General features: G+C 53.2%; 2 protein-coding genes and 1 non-coding gene across 3 annotated transcripts in view; all 3 read left to right on the top strand.

Annotated features, from left to right (window-relative positions):
- Nucleotides 1-26,418, top strand: part of LOC129011720 (collagen alpha-1(III) chain-like) — a 243,208-nt gene that overhangs the window by 185,852 nt on the left and 30,938 nt on the right. The gene's annotated exons all lie outside the window — the stretch shown is intronic.
- On the top strand, nucleotides 3,866-3,926 carry LOC129011998 (small nucleolar RNA SNORD44). Its single transcript, XR_008493507.1, has one exon. It is a non-coding gene; the product is annotated as a small nucleolar RNA SNORD44 (small nucleolar RNA).
- On the top strand, nucleotides 18,725-23,508 carry SOX1 (SRY-box transcription factor 1). The gene has a single exon (XM_054446880.2). The coding sequence runs from the start codon at nucleotides 19,460-19,462 to the stop codon at nucleotides 20,630-20,632; it is 1,173 nt and encodes a 390-aa protein (XP_054302855.1). The 5' UTR covers nucleotides 18,725-19,459; the 3' UTR covers nucleotides 20,633-23,508.

Below are 26,418 nucleotides of genomic sequence, written 5' to 3' on the forward strand. Positions count from 1 at the left end.
GCCTCTTTAAACACGTGGCTTGGGAGATGAGTGGGCCAGATGAAAGGCTGAGGGGAGACTTTGGAGATGTGAGTGCGCACAGGGGACCTGCACAAAGAGCAGATGGCGAGGAGGCCCCGCAGCAGGAGCGAACTGAGTGTCCTTGGGCTGGAAACAGAAGCTGAAGATGAGGTTGGAAAGCCAGCAGACCTTCGAAGATCTGAGGTTATACCTGCGGCGAAATGGAATTCCACGGAGACATTTCCAGCAACAAGATAAAGTTCAGAAATGTATTCTTACAAGTAGGAGCCAAAATTCCAGCAGGTGCTGATACGGCTCTCATGAGTGAACCTTCAGGAGAGAAGGAACAATACGCCTTTGAGAGAACACAGAGCCAGCTGAGGATCTTTGCCTGGGAAAAATCAATGTATCTAGGTCACTATTTGTTGAGGCAATAGAGTTTCAATAGTTAATCTTTCTCTTTCAAATCTTCAGATGATAAAATCTTACCTAAAAAGTCATTTTAAACCTACGAGTTAGTTCTTTGCCCTCTAATATGTTTCATTTTATGCAGCTAGGACCAACTGAGTGAAGAAGCTAGAATTAGGTGGACTGGGCTAGTATGCTAGAGGGTATTATAACAAATGTGAAGTTGACATTAGCAGAAAAGGATGTCCTACAGGGAAGGAGTTCTAGGTGCCAGGCACCACACTCATGCAATTACTGAAACTTTCTAGAATTGTTTTTGGATCCCTGACATAAACTTGCCAATTAACAAGTGTCTATTGCTATCGGGGTCTCCTTATGTTAACCTCTCCAATTTAAGCTTAAACATTTTAAAGTCATTCAATGGAAAGTTCCAAACACAGCACTTACGAACTCATATTCTAGGTCAGCCCTTCACATGGTCACCATATTGTTTATTTCCTGCTACTCAACTGAGGCAATTTTTGCCCGCTATAGACAAATATTGATCAATCTGGTCAATTTTGCCCTCAGTCATCCAGTAATTAAAGTTTTTTGGTGAAAGGGTATTAATACTCATATGCATGTCATACTTTTCCAAAATATTGCAAAAGCAGCTATACTAATTAAAGTTTTAAAGAGATTCTGATACAGTAAAAGCATGCATATTTTCTGTGTAAGAGACCAAAAAAGATGCATAGCTATCACTGTGTGTGTGTGTGTGTGTGCATGCATGCATGCACACTGGAAGCAGCTACATGCCCATAATCACGTGCATATATAACCTAGTTTCTCAGTGTCACCTCACATATATTTTGCTCGGCTAAATTACTGAAAATAAAATGTATAGCATGATATATTACAAGCATATATTGTGTACAGTTTGTATATAAAAAAGAAAGAATGATTAAAAGTCGATGAGAGACTGTTTATAAATCTTGATTGCTTCATAATTTTAACTTTGAGCAACATTTTTATCATAATTATAGGCTTTCTTAAAGCATTTATGCAGATTGTTGTTACTCAAAAGGGGGTTTATTCCATTTTGGTATAAACTACACTTTTTTTTTCTTTATGAAATCACTCTTTGAGTTCCTAATACCCAGTACTCTGCCAGAGCTGCAAAATGTAAATAGCAGGAAGCACTTGTCTTAACAGGGCTATCATTGGGCTCCCTCTCATCTTGCGCCTTATTGCCCCATTGACATGAGAAAGAAAAAACTTATCTATAATAATAAGCATTTGACATCTTTAGAAGCTTCTGGATTCCTCTCAGAACACTAATGTTCCTGGGAGGCTAATACATTTTTGTACCCACTTCACAGATCAAGAAATTAGATCCTGGGGGTCTGAACCATGACGAAATATTCCATTATTTAATTTTAGAACCATGAAGCATTAGATTCAAAATGTGGATTCAGAACCCATTGAGTCTGGCTGCCTTATATTTGAGCTTGGAAAATTGAGGTCCTGGAAGAGCAAAGCACCTGCCCAGGGTCATGCCCAGACATTTGCCTACATCAAGCTCAACAAGCACCAATGTAGTAAAATGTAGACTGAATTATTCAGAGGCTTTAGCATCACGCAGAATCAAAGCCAGAAAAAAAAAAAAAACAAAAAAAAAACTTCATCAACTTTTTCTACCAAGGAATCTTTATTGTAGCTCCATGATCATAGACCCAACAGGAAAGAAGGGGAAAAACTCACCGGAAATAAAAATAAAAACAAAAAGCAAAAAAAGCTTTAAGAAGTGCGTGACAGATGGAAAGAAAGAGCATCAGAGAAAGGCAGAAAGGGGCCAGCCCAGAAAAATAACCAGCCAAATACCACCAGCGAGGCTTCGCCCCACGTTCTGTGAGGACAAAGATGGAACCTACTTTTCATCACCTTTACATCCCCAGGCCCAGTACAGTGCCTGGCACATAGGAGGAGACTGGGAAATGTTTCTGAAATGAATGAATGAATGAAGGGAGGAATGAATGAATGAAGAAATGAATGAAGGTCCAAAATTTAAAAAACTCCCCAAGCAAGTAAGAGGTAAAACCTCCAAATCCTGCAGTTTATGAAACAGGAAGTGTGTATTCCAATTGCATTTTAATTCTGGTCCATAAATAAGCCTTTATGAGCAAAAGCAATAAGACTTTTAGATATGCCCACTGTTCCCACAAAGGCCAGTTGGGTTACATGTGACAGAACATGACAGAGTGTCGAATTTTAGTTAGTGACTGTAGGTGTTTAAGGACTTCTGAGAAAGGAGCACTCGGAAGAGAACATTGAAATGTCAATGTAGGTCAGGGTCTAAGGTGCTGCAGACGAAGACCTCTGGCTAGGAGGTGATGCTGGACGCATAGCGTGCACCACACTGGACACACCTTTGGATTCCCTAAGAAAGTAAGGTGTTTCTGAGCCTGACCTCACTCTCTCCATCACCCCTTGGGCCAGGGAATCCATGTGAGTGGGTCTGCCAAGAAGACCAAGTGAAAAAAATGAGAGTCTTCCAATGATGTTTTGAGTGCCAGGTCCAGGTGCTTTTACATTCATGACATTGTTCAGTTGTCACAATAATCCTACCGTGTAGGATTTAATGTCTCCACTTTATGGATTAGAAAATTGAGGATTAGAGAAGTCACCAACCAGTGCTCCAGGCAACTGCAGGTCACGATGCTGTGACCTTGCCTCCAAAGACTGCTGACTAAAGGCTGGAAAGTCTGGCTAAACCTACTCGTGTGCATATCACCTATGAATTAGCATAGTCAATAAATACTAGAAATGTTATAGTTGTTTTAACTTTTGAAATGAAATTTGTTTTTATTGTGAATTAATTAATGACTGAGAAGGCCCTCTCTTCCTATATAACATGGGTTATTTTTATTTTTATAGCATACAATATTATTACAATATTATACACACACGCGTCAGCAGACTCTTCCTCTTTTGAATGACAATTACTCAAACTCACCCCATTGACAATATCTAACTCTTCGGTGAAGTCTTTCAATAATTGCAGCTGTGCTTCTATATTCAAGGACTGGAATAAAGTGAAATATTGACCCTGGTCAGCTCCGATTCAGAGAAGATTTTGATATACCAATTGTATTCCTATTCAACAATTTGTACATTCCATGCTAATTGCATCTGGCTTACTACAGAGGTTGAGTGTTGAGAAAAAAGAACGGGGCAGGAGAAGATGAGAGGGAAGCTTGTGTTCAGTTAAACATAAGTACAGAAATTCAACAAACCAGTGAAATTCATTATTTTATGGCTCATCAGTTGGTTCAGCTTAAGTTCTTGGATAAACTGCACAGAAAAATATTACCGCTTTAGTGAAATTACTGCCTCTAATAAAGAATGGGTAAGCAAAATCTCAAGTTATATAATTTTTTTTTGATGAAGTCAATTCCAAAAACGTGAAAGCCACTGCCCTGGGTGACGATAAGCAAATGGTGCCTGAATGTGAAGGTCATATTCGGCTTTAGCTGATTTCAAACAAACAAACAAAAAACAAAAACCCTCCACTACAAATGATGATTTCAGAAAGTTATTTCACCCCCGGAATCACCTGTAATGAGAGCACCATCCTTCTACCTGCATCCTCTTCATCCTTCAAGCTCCCCCACCATGAGGCCCGACCCTCCCAGGGTTGCACAGCTGCACCCCACAATTCAACACTGAAATCTCGGGGTTCCTCCGCCACATCCGCACAGCACATCTGCCCTGAGCAATTGTTCCCTGCCCCTCCCTCAAAAGACCTAGGCCCAGTTCCACCTCACAGCTGAAATTAGACATCCAGCGCACTGCACACGCCCGGGCAGGGATGCTTGCTGGAACTGACATCTGTCCCAATCAATCCCCACCTTCCTGAACGGCACATGCACCTCGGCAGGAGATGAAGCAAAATTCTGTGGTTAGATACACAGAATTTTAATAGTGAACTTTAGCCGGAAGGTGAAAATACATTCTTTTCTGTACATTTAGAATTAATGAATCCTATAGACCTGTGGAAACTGCTTTTAAACATCTGATTTTCCATTAAAGTATAATTAAAATCAATGGAACAGAGAAGCTTTAGTTATTTTTACACTGGCACCCCCCCTCCTTGGCAGGAGAATATTTGCTCTGTATATTTTTAAGAGGGTTTGGGGGGCATTAAATTATGCTTTGATTGTATTCCATCAATGAAAATATAAGACACAAACATCTTATTTCTTATTATAAGAAACAAATAAGCACTTATTAACTGTGTGTGCATTCATGGGACACACAAATGGTCTCAGGCTGAGCTTATAGTAAAGCAAATTAAAATTAGTGTTTTGACTTCTGTTCATTATAAAGTAGATACTAGCCTAAAGATTCCTAATCAGTTGCCAAATACCTATCATGATGGAATGTGCAATGCAGAATGAAATCGCTGTCCTCAAGAGAAAGCTCTGAGAATTCTTTTAATCTACATAAGGACAAATTTGCCTTTCGTCACATTTTGTAGTAAAATCCAAAGCTTCATTTTGGCCTTCCAGCCACAAGTTTAAGTTCCCAAAATGAAGAGTTGGCATGATGGTTATTCAAAGAAAAGGAGAAGTGTGAGTTAAGCACGAAGTCAAATGCAATCCACGTTGTAAAAACTGAAAAACCAGTGACCTGCTGTGATGTGGGATCAGTCATGGGATGCCTCCTGTTCCTATGTGCGGTTGGTGTCGGAGTTAGACATCATCAAGAGGTGAAAATTTGGGAAGACATTTCAAGGATGACGGAAGCTCTGAGTGAGTGAACAGATATTCTTCGTGCCGAATAATCCCCCGTGGCACTGGTTTGCCGGCAGAGCAGAATGTTTGAGACCTCACCCAGCAGCCACGCGCGGGCGTAAATCGTTCTCAGCACGAGAAACACAAAGGCCGCAGGATCCCGCGAGCCGCAGGGTGTGGGGGGCCGCCGCCCTTAAGAGTTCCAGTCCCTCAGGCGAAAGGGGCAGATCAGGCCTTTGGGGAGGACCCTTGCCTGGGAGAGGGAGGGCAGTGCCCCAGGGGCCGCCTCCGGTGCCTAAACAAAGAAGACGGTCTTCTGAGCGTCCGCCCTCCCCGCCTCGCCGCGCAAGGACCCCGCGCTCCTGGGCCACTTCCTCTTGCAAACCACGAGGAAAAGCCAATTTCCACCCAGACGGCCGGCTGCGGGCAAAGGGAATAAAGCGCCGGTGCCGCCACGCTCTGCACTTGGCTCTGGGCCTGGCGGGGGTCTGGCGCGGCCGCAGACACCTGGGTGACCTAGGCCGTGGTTGCCGGCTCTGCTCCGACAGCGAGTCTTTTTATTTGTCGCCTCCGCCTTCTCACCACTGAGGCCGCAGGAGAGGCTCGCTGTCGGGGGCCGAGTTCGGTGGACAAGGGGGCAGCTCCCACAGCAAGCCGGGAGGAGGGAGGCGCGGGGCCGCGCTTGGGGCCTGCCGTTGCGCGCCAGCCTGGGCAAAGAGCTGCCACCTTCTGCGGGCGAAGCGGGTCGGGACGCAGGACGGCAGCGGGGCTGGAGGCGGCTACATGGGTCCACACCCCCACGCCCTGCAAGGCTCCTTGGCCCCGCTTCTCCTCTGTCTCGGCGGGAGAGGAGCAGCCTCGGTTTTACAGAATTTCAGGGTCGCGTCTCCAGCGCCCCGGGCGAGGCCACTACGTTTAGGAGCGCTCGCCTTCGCTGCGCTGTGTACCGTGTACACACTGGCTCCGTGCGCGAGACCCCGATGTGGGTTAAAACTCCACTTCACAACCCCCATTGATACGGGTTTGACATCTGTTTGCCAGAGTGTTTTGCACTTAGCCTAACACCCGCTATTAAGTGACAAAATTGTGGCAGCCTGTCAAAGCCAGCTGACTGGCAGCTGCTCCGCTTACAAAAACCATTCAAATATTTGCAGGTTTTGAAGGTTTATGCAGTGTTGTACCCAATCTTTCAGCGACTTAACATGTAAAATATAAGTCAAAGTTTTAAATCTGGATTCCAAAATGTTTCCATTTTCCATACAAAAGGAAAAAGCTTTCAAGGAGCCTGCTGGAATGGGTCCAATTCCAACGTGTCTCCGCGTTTCCCGCCACGAAATTCCTGCACAAACTCGGTTTTTTAAAGATGTCAAGGACCAACTTCCTCTTGTTACCAGCATCTTGGAGGACTGAACTAAATTGCCTTAAACTCCAAGGGAATACCGTTTCTCAGAAGTAAAATTTTTTTAAAAAAATCCTCAAGTAAAGAAACGTACCTGCTTAATTTTGCTTTTGACACTTAGACCAACGTGCCTTTGGAGGAAAGCGAGGCTGCTAGGAAGAGTGTTCCTAGTCAACATCTGAGCTCTGGCGGCTTCCAAAACACTCACTCCTCCACTCGCACTTCTAAATAGCTTAGTCCGATTAAGAAATAATTTGCAAATGACATAGTGTTTCTCTAGATTAAGATCCATCGAGTGAAGTCATGTGGGGTTTTTGTCTCCGAGATTAGAGCCAGACAGACAAGGATCTCCTGCAAACTGCAGCTGCCGACAACGGAAAAAAAATTACCCTGCGTTTGTCCGGGGGAGATGTGTGCGTGGGTCCGCGCGCCCCGCACCGACACTGAGGGCTGGCACGCCTTTACTGTCTTTCAACTGTGCTGGACTTGTGCATCCTTTTTTTTTTTTTTTTTTTATGTTGGTAAACATATTGCCTTGGATGTGAGGGGGTCATAAATCCTCTGGGCAAACGTGGGGTCGTCATTTTCAAAAAAGCAGTGAGTTTGCTTGTGATATACTTGCAAGGAGTCTCAAGGGTGGTGGTCTTAAGTCTGAAGTGCTGACAGCCTCACTCAACTGTGGGGAGGAGGCAGAGAGGGAGGGTGGAGACAGAGACCCAGACCCCGAGAAACAAGTGTGGCTCCAGCCTAGGAGCCTCACAGAACACATTTCCTCCTCCGCCTTGGGCTCTGCGTGGGCTAGCCCCGCGCTAGGGAGGGCAGGCAACTAGGTCCTCCGAGGCGAGGCTGGGGCTCCGCCTGCAGAGGGAGTGACAGCGCGCCGCGAGGGTCCGCGACCCAGGCAGGGGTGGCCGCACCACCCCGGAGCCGCGCATAGCCCCGCAGGCCTCCCCTCCCGCAGTGCGCGCCTGGAACGCGGGGCCGCCTGGCCGAGGGACGTTTACCTGGAGAGCTTTGTGTCCATAACACTAATCCTTAGACACTGCTTCGTTCAGCAGCTGCCGTTAGTCGTGAGGGCACTAGTGTGGGGATGGGGGCGAATTCAGGAGCCCGTCGCAGAGCAATATTAAAAAAAGGGGGGAGAAAAAAAAGCCCCAGCTGCTCCCAGGGGAGGCCTCGCGCGGCGGCGCCCACGGCCACGGTGTCCCCGCTGCGAGCCAACAAAGCTGAGGCGCTGTCCGCGGGAGGAGAGGGCCCAGCGCGGGGACCGGCGCGGGTGGTAGTGGGGGCGCGGCGCGGAAAACCCCAGGGAAGGACCGGGTGGACACCGGACGGGAGGGGGGTAACATCCTCCCACCCGGGGGTTAGAAAAGGCCCGGGTAGTAGTTCCAGGCGAAAATAGGCAGCCCTCTGTGATGACAAAATTGACAACTATTTTTGGGGGGGTCGGGGGTTGGACTTCAGAGTCCCTCGGGACGGAGGCGCAGGGGAGCAGGAGGGGTGCCCGGTCCCTGCAGTTGCCTCGGCCCGAATCCCGCAGGCCAGGCCGGAACGCGGGGGCGGGGGCGCGGGAGGGGGACCCGCGGCGGGAGGCGAGAGCGAGCAAATGGGGAGAGGAGCGGGGAGCAGGAGGGGACGCAGGGGAGAGGGGACTGGGGAGCGGCGAGAGGAGGACGGGAGACGCGGCTCCACCTCCCAGCTCAAAACGGCGTCCCAGCTGCTCGCAAACCAACTGCTCGATTCTATTCACTGTCGAGTAGGAACAAAAAAGTGGCTATTTATTAGAATACTTGTTTGGTATTGTTCCGCGCCACACAAAAGGCGTTTCATTATGTGGAGGGATCTCCTTTTTCCAGAGAGAAACAATAACTTGAAATTGTCTTTAAAGTCTTTTCTATCAATAATAAATTTCATTTTCTTGTCTCTCTCGCCTGCAGTGTGTGTGCGCGCGCGCGAGGCGAGGAGAGAGGCGCGTGTGCGAGTGAGTGTGCTAGCGGGGGTGCGCGTGTGAGTGTGCGCGCGTGTGTGCGTGCGCGTGGCACCGGCGCCCGCGGCTACGGGGCTGGCGCTGCCGGAGCCGGGCTGGACCAGGGTCCGAGATCTGCGGCGCGCTGGGCTCGCTGGCCACCCGGTCCGGAATGAGTCGGGGCTCCGGGAGGTGCCCGTGGGCAGAGCGTTAGGGGCGCGGCCGTGCCGGACCCGCCCTGGGGACCCGCTGGAGCTGGAGGAGGAACTAACTGTAAGTGTGTCTCGAACTTGCGCGGGGGCTTCAGCCCGCCCGGGGCTGGGGAGCTGGGCGGTAAAAGCTCTCGGGAGAGGGGCGCGGTGTCTCCACGGTGACTTTCCGTGAAGGAGGATGGGGTGTCTCCGCAGCTTTGGGGCCCCGGGAAAGAACAGGTGGGTAGATGTGGTGGCCACGGCTAGCGGACTCGCCGCGGGGCACATTTGTCATTTTCTTATCTGTGCGTTCACTCCTCCCCCATCCTCGGCTTTTGGGATTGGCCGCCGCCCAATGGACCCAGACTGTTTCTCTCTGGGTCGCCATTTTTGGGGAGAGGGAGGGAGGTCGAGCCTGTGGATTTGGGGGAGAGGTTCGCGTCCGCCACAGCTCCGCGCCCCCTCCCCGCCCCTCGCGGCTCCCCCACCCTAGCGTTCGGCAGCGCCAGGCTGCGCTCTCCGCGGTGCACACCCGGCCGCGCCGAGAACTAAATCCGCGGGCTGAAATTACGTTTTAAAAATTAACATGTTGAAGCGTGTGCCATTTAGTGAGAGGTGTTTTGGGCAAAGAATCAATTTAACTGTGACTGACCGACGGGCTTGACTGTATTAATTCTGCTACCGAAAAAAAAAAAAAAAAATCAATGAGCCGCAAGCCTTGGACTCGCAGAGCTCCCGGTGCCTGTCCGAGAGCCCCACCAGCGCGGCCCACGCCTCAGTCTCGCCGCCCCAAGGTGGGATCCGACGCCCAAAGGAGGGCGCCCCAAGGTGGGATCCGAGCGGGCCGCCCTAGGAGGAGTGAACCCCGCCCGGGCGCACAGCTCCGTGCGCGTGTCCTCCCTCCTCCAGCGAAATCGCACCCGCTTTGCCTCCTCTTGCAGCACCGCGCGTGCCTAGGTTCTCGGTCTGCGCAGCTGGGAGTCTCCCCAACCAGCGCCGCGGAGCCGCCCGCTTCCGCCCCCTCTTTCCGCGGGTTTGAGCCTCCCGTGGAGAGGAAAGGTCACGAAGTTTCAAAGGTGAAATGGATTTTCGTCGGTGGCTGGTGCTGGAGTCAATGGGCAGGGCGGGGCAGGCCTGGCAGTCATCGACCCGAGCAGGGACCCGGCTGGCCACCTCCCCTTGCAGGAAACAGGTGTTTGAACGCGATAGCGGCCGCCAGTCAACTAATGCATTAAAAGCTCGCTTTATAACATCGATTTCCTGGAGTGCAGTGGGGCCTGTGTTCTGGAAGCTCCTTTGTGAAAGGCGGGGTTGGGGGAATTGCCCTGATGGTACCCCAGTTGGCGCAGAAGATCCCCAAAAGTCCCTGTCACCGCAGCGGCGGACAGCGGGGCTGCCCAGGCGGCTGGGAGGGCAGCTTTTCCCTCCCACTGGGGTGGGAAGAGGAGCCCTGCTCCGTTCCCCACCCAGGACAATGGTCTTGTTACCCCGGCCTCCTCCCCTGCACCTAGGGCCTGGCATGTAGAGAGCGCCCGCAGCAGAGGGGGAAGCCTCCAACAACTGGTGGGTGTCCCCCGAGGAGCTCCGCCTGGTTTGGAAGGGTGGTTAAACCGGGATCCAGGAGGAAAGCAATTCCGTTGCCACCCACATCCCCTGGGCCCTACCAGGCTTCTTCCCCTGCTAGGGCCTCTCCCAGATGCGACGCAGGCCAGGTGGCAGGGCTGGAGCAGGCAGGGACACAGGAGATGTCATGCGTACCTGTGAGGATGAACAGAGAGCCTTCAGATGGCCTAGTGCTAGGATCTTGTTATCACTGTCATGGAAACGGATGGAGCCCTGTGGGGAGGCTGCCACGGAGGCAGAGGGAAAGGGGTTGGGATGGAAGGGAGGCGGCTGGCACCTGGGCGGCTGGACTTGCTGGTCCTAGTTTCCCTCCCTGCAAGGAAGAGGAGGCCTGGAGAACCTTGCCTTGGCTGTGCTGGGTCTGAGAGAAGAGGCTCCAAGTGGTGGGCCTTCCTGTGCTTACCTGCCTGATGGCAGAGGATACACCACCTGAGAAGGTGGGCTGTAACCAGCCTCTACTCCAGAAGCAAATCTGCCTGTGTGTTCTGAGCGTGGAGCATAATTGTAAATAGCTGAAAATAATGAAAATGCATAGAACCCCTACCCTGAAACCCACGTACCCCTCCACTGCTGCCTGATGGGGTCCTTTGTCTGGGTGGGGCTCCTCCACTCCCTAGAGCCATGGGAGCTGGTCCAGAAGGAGTCAGTCCATAAAGGGACAGGTGGCCCCTGGGGAGTCAGAGTGGCATGTTTCTGCTGGCAAGAAGAGGTGCAAATCTCCCTTTAGCTGGTTTAGCAGGAAACTCACCTATGTTTGCCCACTTTTTCTCACTGCCCCTAAGTTGAGATTTAGGGTCAAGCACCATCCAAAACAGGGCTCTTTCTCTGCCTGATCTGCCAAACCTCCCTCTATCTCATTTAGGTGGCACTCTCTCCCTAAAGCTAGTGTCTGTCCTGTGGGGTATCCGACCCTTTCAGGGTCACTGCAGGCCATTCCCGTTCCCCCTGTCCGAAGGATGCTGCTCTGTCTAATACAAATGTCCTTTCCAAAGAGGCCCTGTGCCCAGGTAGTCACAGGCCTCCACCCAACCTGAGGGAAATCTGATTTCTTCTCACAGGACAGCTGGTTTCTGTCTCTTCGAGGTAAGATAAATGGCATTCAAATGGGGCCAAGAGGCCCTCTATTAGCTCAGCGTGCAGGGCACTGGCGCTGCGTTAAAGCCCCATCCCACAGCCCGAAGATTTAAACAGAACCACTTTCCCCATTTGCTGTTTTCTGAAGTAAGCAACCCATGCGACTGAAAGGGCTTGAAATTGTGTCAAAGTGATGTTTTAATCTCATTGAAAAGTGTATTAAAGGACAAGATGTAATTTATGTGAGATGCTTCGATGAAAGCAGAGATTGGAGTGGATGGTCCTTTCACTCATGTGAACCTCGTGTCATGTTTATATTGAAGTCTGTGTAGCTAATCTAATTTGCAATAACAGGGATGGCCTGTAAGAAAAAGCATCTCTGATTTCACTTTATTTCTTTTCATATAGAAATTCCCTATGACTTGTCTCCTCTTGTGAGTGATGCCTTTTCCATTTGAGGGCTAATGAGAGAGGATGGAGGAAGGGCCTGTTGACTCATAGCTGCTGCACTGGCTTGCAAGCAGCCCTGGTCACTGGCTCGCTGAGACTAAGCTGGTCACCGCACTGGCCTAAAACACTGTTTTTGATCCTGCAGAGTGAACACTACAGCAGCCCTAGAATGTCAAATCCCACCTGCTCTTCCACAATCCGGGGAGCAGCAGTGGGGCTGTAACAGGCCAGACCAGTTTGTTTCTCCCCAGAATTTCGGCTTTCCCAGTTTAGTCAGATGTCTTGCACTCTTGGACGTTTATAATCGGCAGTTTTTAATGGGAGTGGTTATGAAGCTACCCCAGATTCAGAAAAGTCTGATCTTGTACCGGCTCTTTACACTATTACAGAAATAAAACACACCTAGTGCTCAGAGGAGGCGCTTTGTGTGCTCAGGATGGCATCGAACACAAGCATTCTCCATCAATAAAAAACAACATGCGTTAGAAAATTACAACTTTTGTACAACGTAAAAAGGTGTATTCAAACTGTTAATTACGGGGGTTTGTGTAAATGAAACTTTAGCAGTGACCCATTTAATTTTGCCGTAATTACTGACAAAATAAGACAAAGCTGAATCACAATACGGTATATTTATCTTGAAGGAAAATATTGCGCTGACGTGGTTAAACCAAAGAGTAAGAGCAAAAATTTAAAAGGGAGGTGCAGAAGTATAAAAAGTGCAAAAAAATCACACCCTGAAACCATTTGGGTTAAAACCGCGGAAGACGTAGCTTAGGCGGCTTCTCTAAAGAACTCAACCAAATTTGAAAGGCGCAGGCATTTTCTCCTCAAAATCCGAGGCTCAAGAACCATGTCCTCTGGCAGGGTCCAGTCTCATCTCCGCCTCTTGCCTCTTCACCCACTTGGGCATAACTTTTGAGGGTCCTAGAAATCTGGGCAGCAGAAGAGGGAGGGGAACGCTCCCAGCTGGCAGCCGCTCTGGGCGTGCACCCGCCACGCGAAGCCAGAGGTTGGACGACGCAGCCGGCCAGGCGCGGCTCCCGGGGGACCCCGAAACCGCCTGTGGCTCAGGCCCTACTTGGCAAGAAGAGATGGAGGAGTGAGAGGAGGGGTCACTGTTGCTCCCTCGCACAATAGACTTCCCGCAGGCGAGTGCGAACGGCCTTTTGCTTCCTCCTTCTTTTCCAGGACCCTTAGCGACAGGAGAGGAAGGGAAGCGGCCCGGCGGTTTAATTGCTAATTTCCTGTTGCAGCCACAGGGCCCAGCAGCGGCTCAGCCTAGGCCACCGGGTCCAGGCCTCTGGGCAATAGGCCGGGCGCCCCCTCGAAGCACCCTTTTCCGCCGACCCCGCAATCATCACTGTGAGCTCGAGAGTGTGGGCAGCCTGTGGTGCCCAGAGGCGCCGGACGCTCGGCGCATCCACCGCGCCCACAGCGCTGGGGATCGACTAGGGCTGCCCTCGGCCAGGGGCACTGTGCCCGTTTGAGTGGCACTCGGACCTGGCGAGGGGTGGAAGCCCAGGTAGAGCTCATGTCTTTAAGAGCCACCCGACAGAACTGCGCGCTACATCTGCGCCAGCTGGGCTGGGTGGGAACAGCGCAGAAATACTCCCGTGCCGGGGCGTACAGGGCAGGTAGGCCCAGCCGAGAGTCTTCCCGGAAAGTTTCCCACAAAAGAAGGGCCGGGCAGGCCGAGCGGCAGGAAAAGCCGGTGCTCGGCGGCGAGGCCCGAGAGGCCTGGCATCCGGCGGCCTCCCAGCTTTGCTTGGGTCTCCCGCCGCCTCTCACCAGAGCCGCCCGTAGCTCCGTGGGGCGGAGGGCGCAATGCCCCGCTCTGGTTCCAGCTTTTTTCCTCCCCTTGTCTCCTCTTTCATTCATAAACCTGGTGGCTACAGACGCAGCTTGAATATTGACGTCTCTCCCCCAACTGCTCTGCCGTTAACCCAATTACAGAATTCATCAAGAACTGTGTTGAATTATCTCTTTCCATACAGTATCAGCATTAGCCTAATTAAAAGCTATAATGTCTGATATAATGATTAAATCGTTAGCTCTGCTGTAGGGAAGCAATATTTTGTTTTCCCTTCAATTAGAAGCTGATTGAGGTTTTCAGAGCAGGTCAGCTGTGAAATTTGAATTATATGTGTGAGTACTGCTCACAGGGTGAGCCCCTACTCCAAAGCTCCCAGAGCTTCTCCAAATGCTTTCACCCAGAGAGCTCGGAGGCACACAGCACGCGCGCGTGCGCGCGCGCACACACACACATACACACACACAGTTGTTTGCTCTTCGATTGTGAATGTGCGGCTTTCCACACGAATCGCCCGAAAGAAAGCCTGGGTCGCTTTTGAGGAGATGGAGTTTCTTGACCCTTCCCCGCAAACGCTACTGGAACGGCCTCCAAACCAGGACGCCTAGTCAGGCAAAGGAGAGGGCGGTGCGCCGGCAGGCTGACAGCTCTGCTGCTATCCCTGATGGCCAGGGCTCTATTTCCGTTCTCCTTCCACACACCCCCTTTCTCTGGGCTGTTATTTATTTTTTTTTTTTCCTCCTTCAAAACCAAACCAAACCACCACCAACAAAAACTTCTGTGCTACTCTGGTTTCTCTGGTTTTGTTTGGGAACAGTGGAAGCAAGTTAGCCCGGGTCAGGGCGCAGATGATGGACTCACAGCGCCCAGGGACCCGAGAGAGAGGAGCACTCCTCAAGAGCCCCCTGGCCATCACTCGAACGCCCTGGAGCGCCCTGGAGCGCCATCACCCGAACGCGCGCTCCAGGCCCTCGAACAAGGCCTCTGGCTGCCAGAGCGGGTGAGGGGCGCAGAGGCGGCAGAGAGCGGAGAGCCCCGGTGTCTCCGCGAGGGCGGCGGCCAGCAGACGGCGATCGAGGCGCGCGCCACGGCACGGCCAGCGCAGACGCGCCGCGGGGTCTCAGGCCGGAGCCGCGCGGCCGGGCCCGCTGCCTCTTTGCCCCCCATGGCTCCGCGCGGGAGGAAACCGGGCCTTCTCCGCCCGCCCTCTCGCTGCGGTTCCCCAGCACCCCGCCCCGCCCCCGCTTGGTCCCCACCGTCGCGCTCCCCTCCCTCCTCGCCCTCGCTCCGCGCCTCCTGTTGGCAGAGATGGCCTCGAAGGCCTCTTCCAACTTGAATGGCTCTTTCTTCTTCTCTCTCCCGCGCTTTCTTTGCCGCCTTCTCCTCCTCTCCTTCTGACTACTCTTCTCTTTCAAAAGCTCCGCCTGGAAACTGGCGGCTTCCTCTTCATCTGCCTCCTTTAACTGTGGCCTTGGCCCTCTGGGGCGACACCAGAGCGCAGAAGCCTGAGCCCCTCGGAGATCCGGGGAGGCACCTACACATGGCCTCAATCCTCCAACCGGCCCCAGAAGCCGTAGGAGCTGAACCCAGGAGGGCAACCGGTTGTGGTGCTGCCACATGTCCCTGGAGAGTGTCAGCAGCACAGGTCGACTTCACCAGGACCACGAAAGACAGGGCAGAGTTTCTGTCTTCTTTCACTGTCCTGCAGAACTCCAAGCTTGTCCATCGTGCTCCTTGCTTGGGACTCGGGACTGACACTGGGCACAGAAAATCCACCTCTATATGCCTCAAAGCTCGCTTTCACGCTGGGGGGGGGGGGTGGCAGGAGCGGGGAAGGGGGATAAAAGCTAAAAGTGCTAATTATTCCTTACAGACAGTTTAAACTAATGGTGTTAAAGTCCAGCACTCATTTTATTTGAAAGTTGAGGGTTCCTGCATAATGGCTTAACCTATCACATACACACAGGCGTATATGTGTGCGTGTAACTTCTAGGGATGGCTTGGTTCTGGATTGGCTTTGAAGATTATGACCACAGGTTACATACAACAATAGAAAGTGTCTTTATCCACATTTCTAAGTTGATCTTCACCTTGGCATTTTGAGCAAAGAGACACAGTGAAGTTTCTGAGCTGCCAAAAAAGCAACTTTGGTCAATCAACAGTGAGAGTAACCCTGTGCCTGGGGGTCTAGACTTCCTATGACATTACTTGGGAATAGGGAAGTCAGTGTTCAAATCTCCAGGAGTCCAGCCTTTGGGGAAGTACTGGGTTTGAAGGAGTAACTGCCAACTTGGCTGGAGGTGGAAGGGAGAAGGAGGTGCTTTTCAAACTGGTTTTGGACTGTCCTCTCTTTTTAAAGAGTTACTGAGGAAAGAGGTTAGAAGGAGCAAGAAATTGAGGCTTCCAGAAGCCATCGATCACCAGCAGGAGTTAATATTATCCTTGTCAATCCTCATGCCAGGAATGAAGGCACAGAGGTCTAGCATGCAGTGCCCTGTGCTGCCTAATTGGCACTGCCTGCTGCTGCCAATCATTTATCGCTTGGCAACAAGTTACACCTGCAGCTTTGGTTTAATATTTATGCAGGTGGCCACGCATAGTGTGTGCAGCCGCTTGGACCTAGGGAACATCTCATCACTGAAGAGGGCTTATGCAGAGCACCCTGAACGTTGAGCACTAGTGCGATCTCATACGATGCTAAACCATTTTCCTCCTATTTAGATGCTCTGAAAAACAAGGGTAATGTCGTATTTGGAAACAATTTTCGGGACTATGGTAGAAAAAAAGTAGACCATTTCAAAGTCAGCTATCCAAGTTCTCCAAAGCATAAAGCATTCCTGCAAAGCACACTGGAGTGCAGGGTGTTTATAAAATAAATTGCTCCATTGATATGGAAAATAATGTGCCAAGCCTGATTCATACAAAGCATTTTCAGGGAGTCTTAAGCTATTTAGTTTAAACTCTAAATTGAAAAGCAGAGGAAAGAAATCTTTCAACTGCTAACTGGATAATATAGTTTATAATTTGTAAACCATTTCCTTTATTTCAGTCTTGCTGACTTTCCACAACACACTGGATCTCACTGCACACCCATTGCCTCCTAAATTATCAAAGAAAAAAATGGGGCTATAGCATTCCCAAACAATATTATTGCTCCTTTTTTGTTCATTCACAATGTAACTGATATTTGTAGGTAGTGCATGGAACAAATCAAAAGATTTAACAAACTCGACTGGTGAAATAAGAAGGTAGTTGGAAACCCAGTTTATAACCTAGATATTTAGTGAAAACATAAATATAAAATGATGTTCCCTTTCTAATATAATTATATATCATTTGATGAATTTACTATTAAATGCTGAATGGCCTGGAATGAAAGCAGTTTAATCTGCAGAGAGATCAATTTGCTGTTGCACTTCACACTGTAGCAACCCTGCAATAATAAAACAAACCCTACAGTAATAATCATAGCAATTGAGAGGAAATAAAGCATTATTCTTTTACCTTGGACAAGCAACAGGGTCAAGAATTTCACAACCTCAGAAGTTTTTTAAGAGGAAAAAAGGTGTCACGTGTTCGCTGCCCAACACACTCAAACATCCTATTACTCCTATTACCGTTATCATCATCTTTACTGAATATTCCTACTACAAGACAGGCAGACACGTGACATGCGGTGAAGGTTCTACTTTACCCACCACCAATCTCCATAAGCACTCTCATCTCAGGGTGCCTCGGTGAGGACAGAGGAGGAATACTTGGGCTCAAAAGAAGTCTTTGTACCACTTTCAGATCAGTCTGGTGGAAACGGTAGTGTGAGCGCTATGCTACTTGAGACTGGGTTTGAAAATCTCTTTCACGTTCCCAAATCAAAGCCACTTTGAGGTTTAAGAATGATAACCACAGGTGAATGCCACAGGCTCCACGAGCCGGGCCTTTCCTTTGCATGACGCACACCGGCGGCTGAGACCCGGTCCTGAGGCCCCGCCTTTCATTCGGCTTATGTGGCCCCCCGCAGTTCACGCAGTTTTCTCTCCGTTCTTAGGCAACCAGCTCGTGGGAAATTCACTCCAGAAAAGCGTGCGCCAGATCATTATTTTGCGATTCAACAAACTTTTTCAACTGTTGTTCAGGAACTAGATTCCAGATAGATCTTGCTGTGTTCGGCCTTCCTAGAAATTCCTTTTCCAGAGGAAGAAGATCCGGGTTGGGAAGAGTGCGTGACTATGGCCCCAGGCTCATTAAAAGACACCTCCCCCCAAAAGTTTAGGGCTGATACTAAACGAAGCTATGGAGCCATGCCCGCACAAATACTACCCCTTTACCCGAATTGTGGGGCCTGGACTATGAAGGCCTTCTCTGCAAGAGCGGGCACTGGCGAACTTCAGTGCACGCCGCGACCGAGAACGGATGCGAGGCCGGGGGTGGCTGAGCCGCCTGATCCTTGCAGAGAACCTGCATGGGCCCTCGGAGGGTATCACCTGCGTCCAGGGGAGCGCCCCTCCTTTTCAGCACTCGGGTGAACTGAGGGCGACGTGCCGGCCCCGCACTCAACTTTCCGCTTCCCTGCAGGCACAGAGTTGGCCGGCGGGGGCAGAGGAGGAGCTGGGTCTCCACCGCGCCCGTTTAAACGTGGCCAGGGGCTGCGTTTCCTCCCCCCACCCCACGACGATCCTTTCTTAGTCTTCGCTTTTCAACCCAATCGTTAATCATTCGGAGCGCGCGGGCGGGGAGCGGCGAGGAGGGCGAGCTCGGGGTTCGCCGCCGCCGCTGCCGCGCGCGCGCGCGCTCAGGAAGCGGTGTGGCTGTCACCCCCTCCCAGGCCTCCTCCCCCCTCCTTCCTGCTTTGCTCCCCCTCCTTCCTCCCCTCCTCCCTGCTCCGCCGCCTGCGCCCAGTGTATCTACTCCCTCCCCACGTCACTCGCCAGCGCGCCATGCAAATCACCGCCGCCGCCGGCTCCCATTGGCCGCGGCGCGCTCATTTAATGGCAGCCCGGGCCCGGCGTATGGCTGCTGGGCTCCGCGCGCCGCCGACCCGCGTGCGCCTCCGCTCCGAGCGCACGGCCCCGGGCAGGCAGCGGGCAGCCCATCCCGGGCTCGGCGATCCCGGCTCTCCGGCCCTTTCCGCGAGCCCGCGCTCCTCCCGCTGTCCCCGGGCCCCTCCCTGGCTGCACCGTAATCGCTCCCTCCAGGCCCCCCTGCGCCTCCCCCCCAACTGGCGCCTGGCTTCCCCCGGGCACCTGGGACCAGCACATGCCCAGCGCACGCGGCGCGCCGCCCTGCTAGAAGTTGCAGCCCCGAGTTGGAGGCCGCTGAGGACCGAGCGCAGGAGGAAGGAGACAGCGCGCAGCGGCGGCCGGCGAGGAGGAGACAGCACACCCCGCGCTGGGCCCAGCGCACCGCTCCCGGCCCCAAAAACGGAGCTGCAACTTGGCCACGACTGCACCTGTTTGCACCGCTCCGCCTAGGGCGCCTGGGCTGCGGTGGCGGCGAAGACGGCGACCCCGACCGTCGGCCTCTTTGGCAAGTGGTTTGTGCATCAGGAGAAACTTTCCACCTGCGAGCCGAACCGGCGCCGAGTGCGTGTGTTTCTGCCTCTTTTTGTTGTCGTTGCCTCCACCCCTCCCCATTCTTCTCTCCGCTAGGACCCCCCCGCCCCCGTCTCACTCCGTCTGAATTCCTCTCCGTCTCCCTCCCACCCCGGCCGTCTATGCTCCAGGCCCTCTCCTCGCGGTGCCGGTGAACCCGCCAGCCGCCCCGATGTACAGCATGATGATGGAGACCGACCTGCACTCGCCCGGCGGCGCCCAGGCCCCCACGAACCTCTCGGGCCCCGCCGGGGCGGGCGGCGGCGGGGGTGGAGGCGGGGGCGGCGGCGGCGGGGGCGCCAAGGCCAACCAGGACCGGGTCAAGCGGCCCATGAACGCCTTCATGGTGTGGTCCCGCGGGCAGCGGCGCAAGATGGCCCAAGAGAACCCCAAGATGCACAACTCGGAAATCAGCAAGCGCCTGGGGGCCGAGTGGAAGGTCATGTCCGAGGCCGAGAAGCGGCCGTTCATCGACGAGGCCAAGCGGCTGCGCGCGCTGCACATGAAGGAGCACCCGGATTACAAGTACCGGCCGCGCCGCAAGACCAAGACGCTGCTCAAGAAAGACAAGTACTCGCTGGCCGGCGGGCTCCTGGCGGCCGGCGCGGGTGGCGGCGGCGCAGCCGTGGCCATGGGCGTGGGTGTGGGCGTGGGCGCGGCGGCCGTGGGCCAGCGCCTGGAGAGCCCAGGCGCCGCGGCGGGCGGCGGCTACGCGCACGTCAACGGCTGGGCCAACGGCGCCTACCCCGGCTCGGTGGCGGCGGCGGCGGCGGCCGCGGCCATGATGCAGGAGGCGCAGCTGGCCTACGGGCAGCACCCGGGCGCGGGCGGCGCGCACCCGCACGCGCACCCCGCGCACCCGCATCCGCACCACCCGCACGCACACCCGCACAACCCGCAGCCCATGCACCGCTACGACATGGGCGCGCTGCAGTACAGCCCCATCTCCAACTCGCAGGGCTACATGAGCGCGTCGCCCTCGGGCTACGGCGGCCTCCCCTACGGCGCCGCCGCCGCCGCCGCTGCCGCTGCGGGCGGCGCGCACCAGAACTCGGCAGTGGCTGCGGCGGCGGCGGCGGCGGCCGCGTCGTCGGGCGCCCTGGGCGCGCTGGGCTCTCTGGTGAAGTCGGAGCCGAGCGGCAGCCCGCCCGCCCCGGCGCACTCGCGGGCGCCGTGCCCCGGGGACCTGCGCGAGATGATCAGCATGTACTTGCCGGCCGGCGAGGGGGGCGACCCGGCGGCGGCAGCAGCGGCCGCGGCGCAGAGCCGGCTGCACTCGCTTCCGCAGCACTACCAGGGCGCGGGCGCGGGCGTGAACGGCACGGTGCCCCTGACGCACATCTAGCGCCTTCGGGACGCCGGGGACTCTGCGGCGGCGACCCACGAGCTCGCGGCCCGGCTCCCGCCCAGCCCCGGCGCGGCCTGGCTTTTGTACAGACGTTCCCACGTTCTTGTCAAAAGGAAAACACTGGAGACGAACGCCGGGTGACGCGTGTCCCCCACTCACCTTCCCCGGAGCCCCTGGCAACCGCCGGGCGCTGACACCAGACTTGGGTTTTAGACTGAACTTCGGTGTTTTCTTGAGACTTTTTGTACAGTATTTATCACCTACGGAGGCGGCGGAAAGCGTTTTCTTTGCTCGAGGGGACAAAAAAGTCAAAACGAGGCGAGAGGCGAAGCCCACTTTTGTATACCGGCCGGCGCGCTCACTTTCCCCCGCGTTGCTTCCGGACGGCGCCGACCGCCGGAGTCCAAGTGACGCGGAGCTCGTCGCATTTGTTATAAATGTAGTAAGGCAGGTCCAAGCACTTATAAGTTTTTTGTAGTTGTTACCGCTCTTTTGGGTTGGTTTGTTAATTTATACAAAGAGATTACCACCACCACCCCCTCCTTCAGACGGCGGAGTTATATTCTGGGTTTTGTAAAACTTTCTGTATCTGAGCATTTCCATTTTTTTTTTTTTGGGTTTGTATTATTTCTTGTAAATGCATTGTGAAAATTTTATTTTCGGCGTTGCAATGCGGGGAGAAGTCAGATTATGTACATAGTTTCCTAAAAAACCTTTCTTCTAAAAACGAAAAAAGACCCCCCACCCAAAATGTTTCGAGTCAACAAATTTAAGAGACAGAGCCCATTTTCTCCATAAATTTGAAACATGCTATTTTTATGTGCATGTTTTATGAGTTCAAAATGCAATGAGGAAATCTGAAAGGGAAATTATCTGTATGAACTAAAAGTAAGGGAACCCCGGGGAATGGGAGGACAGGATTTTCAAGGAACCTTTTTCAATGAAAGATAAGGAAGTTAAAACCTATAGGTTATTTTGTAGAGCTGAAGTGTTAATACGGGCCGAGAAATAAAAGTATCTTCTGCTCCGGCTGTTTCACTGCGGACGGCTGGGGCTGCTGCGCGTTACCTTGCTGCAAGCGGGGCGCCTTCCGCCTTGCTGGGGGTCTGCGCCACAGTTTGGTCCAGAGGAGGGAGGAGGAAGGGAAGACCCTAGTGGCGGGACCCTGGCCCTGGACCAGGCCATGGATGAAGGACAAAGACCAGGGCAGGTCACGGGTTTCCCAATTCCCCAGCAATTAAGATTTCGAGCAGAATTTATCTAAATGTGTTTCAAGGAAACACAATCGCTGAACCAAAACGTACTGCAGCCGAGCCCCCTCCGTCCATCCTCTGCCCCGCCCCCTGGCTTCTTTCTCTTGGGAAAACGGGCAAAATAATTGTGCTGGATTCTCACACACACACAGAAATATCGACCATCACCCTCCCCCGCGTGAAACGGGATGCAAGTTGCTAACCGATGTGAGCGCAAAATGCCTTGTTCATTATTCCTGACGAGATCTTGAGGTTGTTTGATGCTTTAAATTTTTTAATTATATTATTTTCTAGGTGTTTATTGGTACATTGCAGTTTTTTTCTGAAATTTAAAGTTTTCTGTAAAACTTTGTCAAGTAATCTGACAGCATTAAATATTGCATTTAAAAATTATACTGTAGCAAATAGATTTAAAAATTAATCACAATGTTAAGATGAAATTATATTTTTGAAAAAGAAAAAAACACTTGAAGCCCAGATGGAAATACGTTGATTTCAGCAGCCTTAGGCTTCCCCCTCGTTTTCTCAACACCCTTCCTTGTCCTGGAGTGAGTATGGACTGTCCGTCCAAAAGTGAGCCTATGCTATAAGTTTAATGAGAACCGAATTCAGCCTGCATTCGAGAATAGCTTTAAGTATAATGCTAATCTGACAATTGACGTGTAATTTTGGGAAGTCATTTTGATAATTTTGCTTAAACCACTCATTCGTTAAAGTGATTACAAAAAAGTTCAAGAATGAACTCCACTGCTTTCTAACAAGATAATAAAACCCCCCTCTTTTCTTTTTCTTCATTTTTATTTCTTTTAACTATTTGATCCTTTCTGAAGCAGTTGTTTCTGGAAACGTCTGTGTGCCCATGGATGGCTGAGCACCACTACGACTTAGTCCGGGATAAGGGCCTCCCCAGTCCTCTCCGGGAGATGATTTGGGAAATTCTATAATGCTTGTTCTGTTAACTCACTGGGACCTTGAGGGTTTTCTCTGAAATATACAAACTTAAAGGACTCTCTGAGGTTCTTTGACTGACGTCCACTCTTAGTCTGGCCCCCGTGCTCACCTGTGTGTACCCTGGAGTTTCTGTGTCCAATTGTTGGCATCTAGGTCTTGGCTCAAGATTAGGATGTGGGCCCCACTTTAGAGGCACAAACTATGAAAAGTTGAGTTAGTGCGCCCGGGACGCCAGGCAAGCGGCTTGTCGTCTCCTCAGAGGATGTTTTTACAGTTTGGCATCTTATTGCAGGTGCTTCGTGCACAGTCAGCTGAAATAGCCAATGCCAGGTGCTCCAACCACCTTATTTCCTTGTTTTGTTGATTAGAACAACACGGAAAAAAAGCAAATATAAATTTTTAATGACTCCATTTAAAAATATCACAGGGTGGGGGGCAAAGAAATTAGCTGAGATTCATCTCAGGATTGAGATTCTATCCCCCCTTCCCCGCCCCCAGCAGTGTCGCTCCAATTCAAATTAGTGGAGAAAAGATTACAGTAGGCCCTGAGCCGACTGTGAATTCGGTGCTTGGCCAAGGTAACACTCATCGTATTCACGGAGTGAAATACTATATGATGATAGTTATTATATTATATGACGACTTCATTCACTTCCCAAATCACAGGGTGGTGCTTCTGTCGCTTAGTCCAATTATGTTTGCAACCCGTGTAGGGAAGGCGGATAGGAGTCTTTGAGGCCTGGTGCAAAGTTTGCATCAGTTTCTGCGGGGGCGACGGTGTGACTTCGTAAATCTGCCACTGCGCTCGGGCCCTGCCCTCCAAACTGAGGGTAGGAGGGTTTACTTGAGGGGTTTTTTGTTTTGTTTTGTTCTGTTTTTGCCTTGTTTTGTTTTTCAACTCACCCGCCCTTTTGTCGTTGAGATCTTGACGTCCCCTTCCCCGGAGAAACCCACCCATACTAGATGGATTCGTTTTAAAGAAGACTCGGGCACAGCGTGATCTGCAGATGCGCGTCGGGAGCGTGACTGATAGGTCTATTAAAATCACGCGTGTGGGAGAACGGCACTCATGCTCCCGCGTTTCATTCCCCCGGCAAAGACTGGGCACCGCAGATTTCTGTCTCCGGAAAATTCCAGTTAATTCAAGAAACCCATCCCGGGACGTGTGCCCCCTGAAGGCTCGCTCCAGGCCAGCCTGGGCTCCAGCGCCCCCTCGACCCGGTCGGGCTCCGGCCTACTCCCGCCCCCGCCCCACCCACGCTCGGCCTGGGCCCGGGGGCAGCGGCTCCAGAGGCGTCGGCGGCAGAATTTAACCCCCGGGCTGAGTCCTTGGAAACTTCAAGTGAAAAGCAGACTTAGCCTTGGCGCGGCTCTCTTTCCACCGCGACTATCTGGCGAGATTGAAAGGCCAGGCCAGATGGGGAGGAGTGAGCGGGGTGCGGGCCCCGTGGCGGGGACGGGGGGACCGGGTGCCCCCCGAATCCGGCGGGGTGGGGGGGCGTCAGGACGGAGCGAGGGCCGGCGGGGGGGGCTCGCGTGGAGGCCCAGGCCGGGAGGTGGGGACGCAGGGACCCCTCACCCAGTCCTTTGCTCCCGCCCGAGCCAGGCCTCGGGATCACCTCCCCTGGCCTGAGGGCGAGCTCTCCTCCTCCGGCTTCCTCCCCGCCTCCCCCGTTCTTCCCTCCCTCTCTCCCTCTTCCCTCCCCGGCCCTGCCTCTCCAGCTGCGCGCCCGCCAGGACCACGCTCCTCCCGCCCCCGGGAGCCGAGCGGTGTCGGCGGCTGGTCCCGACGTGTCCCCTCCGGGCGGGGGTGGCCGGGCCTCCTCGGGGCCTCGGGCCTCCCGGGCGCACCCTCCTGCCTGCGCCTCTCCAAGTCGCCCTTTCTCCGGCTCTGCCCGCGGCTGAGCCCCGCACACCGCGCCGCTGTCCTTGGGGTCCCGGCACACTGCGTTCCCTCTCCGCCCCCGCCATCCACTCCCACCGCCTCTCCAGTCCCTGTGCCGTCTCCACCGCCCTCTGACTCCCGCACCGAGCTGCGTCTCCGCCGCCGGCCTCTCTCAGCGCGGCCCGGCCTCCTCTTTGTCTTTGAAGCTCCCCCGCCGAGGCCCGCGCGCGGCTCCCCTCTCCGTCCCTCTCCGGCCCCTGGGCGCCCAGTCGGAGGTCGAGGCGGGATGGGGCAGGAGTCTGGGGGCGGCCCGCGCTCCCCCTACTAGTCCCCTCATTGCCTCGGCCGCGTCCCCGCAGGCTCGGGGTAGGAGGGCGCAGGGGTCCCCGGGCGCCCTGGGAGCCCATCTCCCTCGGGTCCGCGCCGGTGTCGGCAGCCGGCGGGGGGCGGGTGGAGATTAAGATGAGTGATGCGAGAGACGGGGCCGAGGGTTTTGTGTAGAAGGAGAGCAGGATTAGTGGAGAGAAAGTGCCGACCCGGGGTCAGCCGCAAGTCAAACCCTTTTACACTCAGCCGGCGGAACGAGCACGTCTCGGGCCGGACGGCAACAAGTGGGCACGAAGGGAGGGGGAGGGGAGACCGGGTACCGGCCGGGTCCGGGGGGAGAGGGGAGGGGGAGAGGGGGAGGGGAGGCGGCCACAGCGCCCCAGGCCCTCAGCGTCCTCGGGGACGGGCGCCGAGGGGAGCGCGCACCAGCGACCCGGGTGCGGACTGGGGCCTGCAGGGCGTGACTGGCTGCCCCCCAGGACTCCATCTCCTTAATAAACACCTGCCTTTTCCATTTCCCGGGGCCGCTTCGGCTACTCCTCTGGAGGGAAGACTGGGGAGAAGGTTGCCTGCGCTCTCTGCCCCAGAGGCTCTGTTTTAGAAACTGTTTCTTAATTTCCATAAGAAACAAAAAATCACAGGAAGGCCTGGTTCCTCTCCCGGACAACTGCGTCCCCAGGCTCTCCAGGAATCTTCGCCTTATCTGAGCTTCTTCGCAGCCCTGGATCTATTTCTGGGGGGCGTGTGTGACGCAGAATCGGGGTATAAAATATCAATGCTGTTTGTCACTACACCGCTTTCTCCACCCGGGCAGAGCTGCGGCTCCCGGGCGTTGCGCGTGGCGTTTTTCATCACGGAGGGAAAGCCGCGGCTCCGCGGGAAGGGAGTGAAAAACGAGTGTGGGTGAAGAGGAGAGGGAGGTCAGGGGGCAAGGGAAGAAAGCAGATGAATGAATCTTCCTTAGCAGCTAAGCTGGAAATTTGTGCTGAAAGTACAGCAGCAAGAGTTTTCACATGAAAAACGCACGAAGAACCCAAGCAAGTGATAGATCCAAAGATGGAAAATGATCGTCTATTTTAATAGTAAAAATAAAAAGAACAGAATTGACATATTTTTCGTCTAAATTACTTTTCTTCTGCCAATATGAAACACCAACACTCAAACAAAAACAAAGGACAAAGCAGTTTTTAAAAACAACACAAAACAAGCAACTCTGAGTGAATGACCTGTCCACAGCTTACCCTGGGTGACATGGGGGCACGGTGATGGAAAATGGGTTCTGAGTTCAAAATGAAGCCACAGAACGCTGCCTGGCAAGTTGCTAAGTGTGACTTGTGGGGAAATCGTGTCTGCGGCAGAAACACTGG

This window comes from Pongo pygmaeus, chromosome 14 (assembly GCF_028885625.2).
Source record: "Pongo pygmaeus isolate AG05252 chromosome 14, NHGRI_mPonPyg2-v2.0_pri, whole genome shotgun sequence".
Classification (NCBI taxonomy): domain Eukaryota; kingdom Metazoa; phylum Chordata; class Mammalia; order Primates; family Hominidae; genus Pongo; species Pongo pygmaeus.

Excerpts from the sequence above, each read along its gene's own strand:
- SOX1 (XM_054446880.2), top strand. The coding sequence starts at position 19,460 with ATGTACAGCATGATGATGGAGACCGACCTGCACTCGCCCGGCGGCGCC.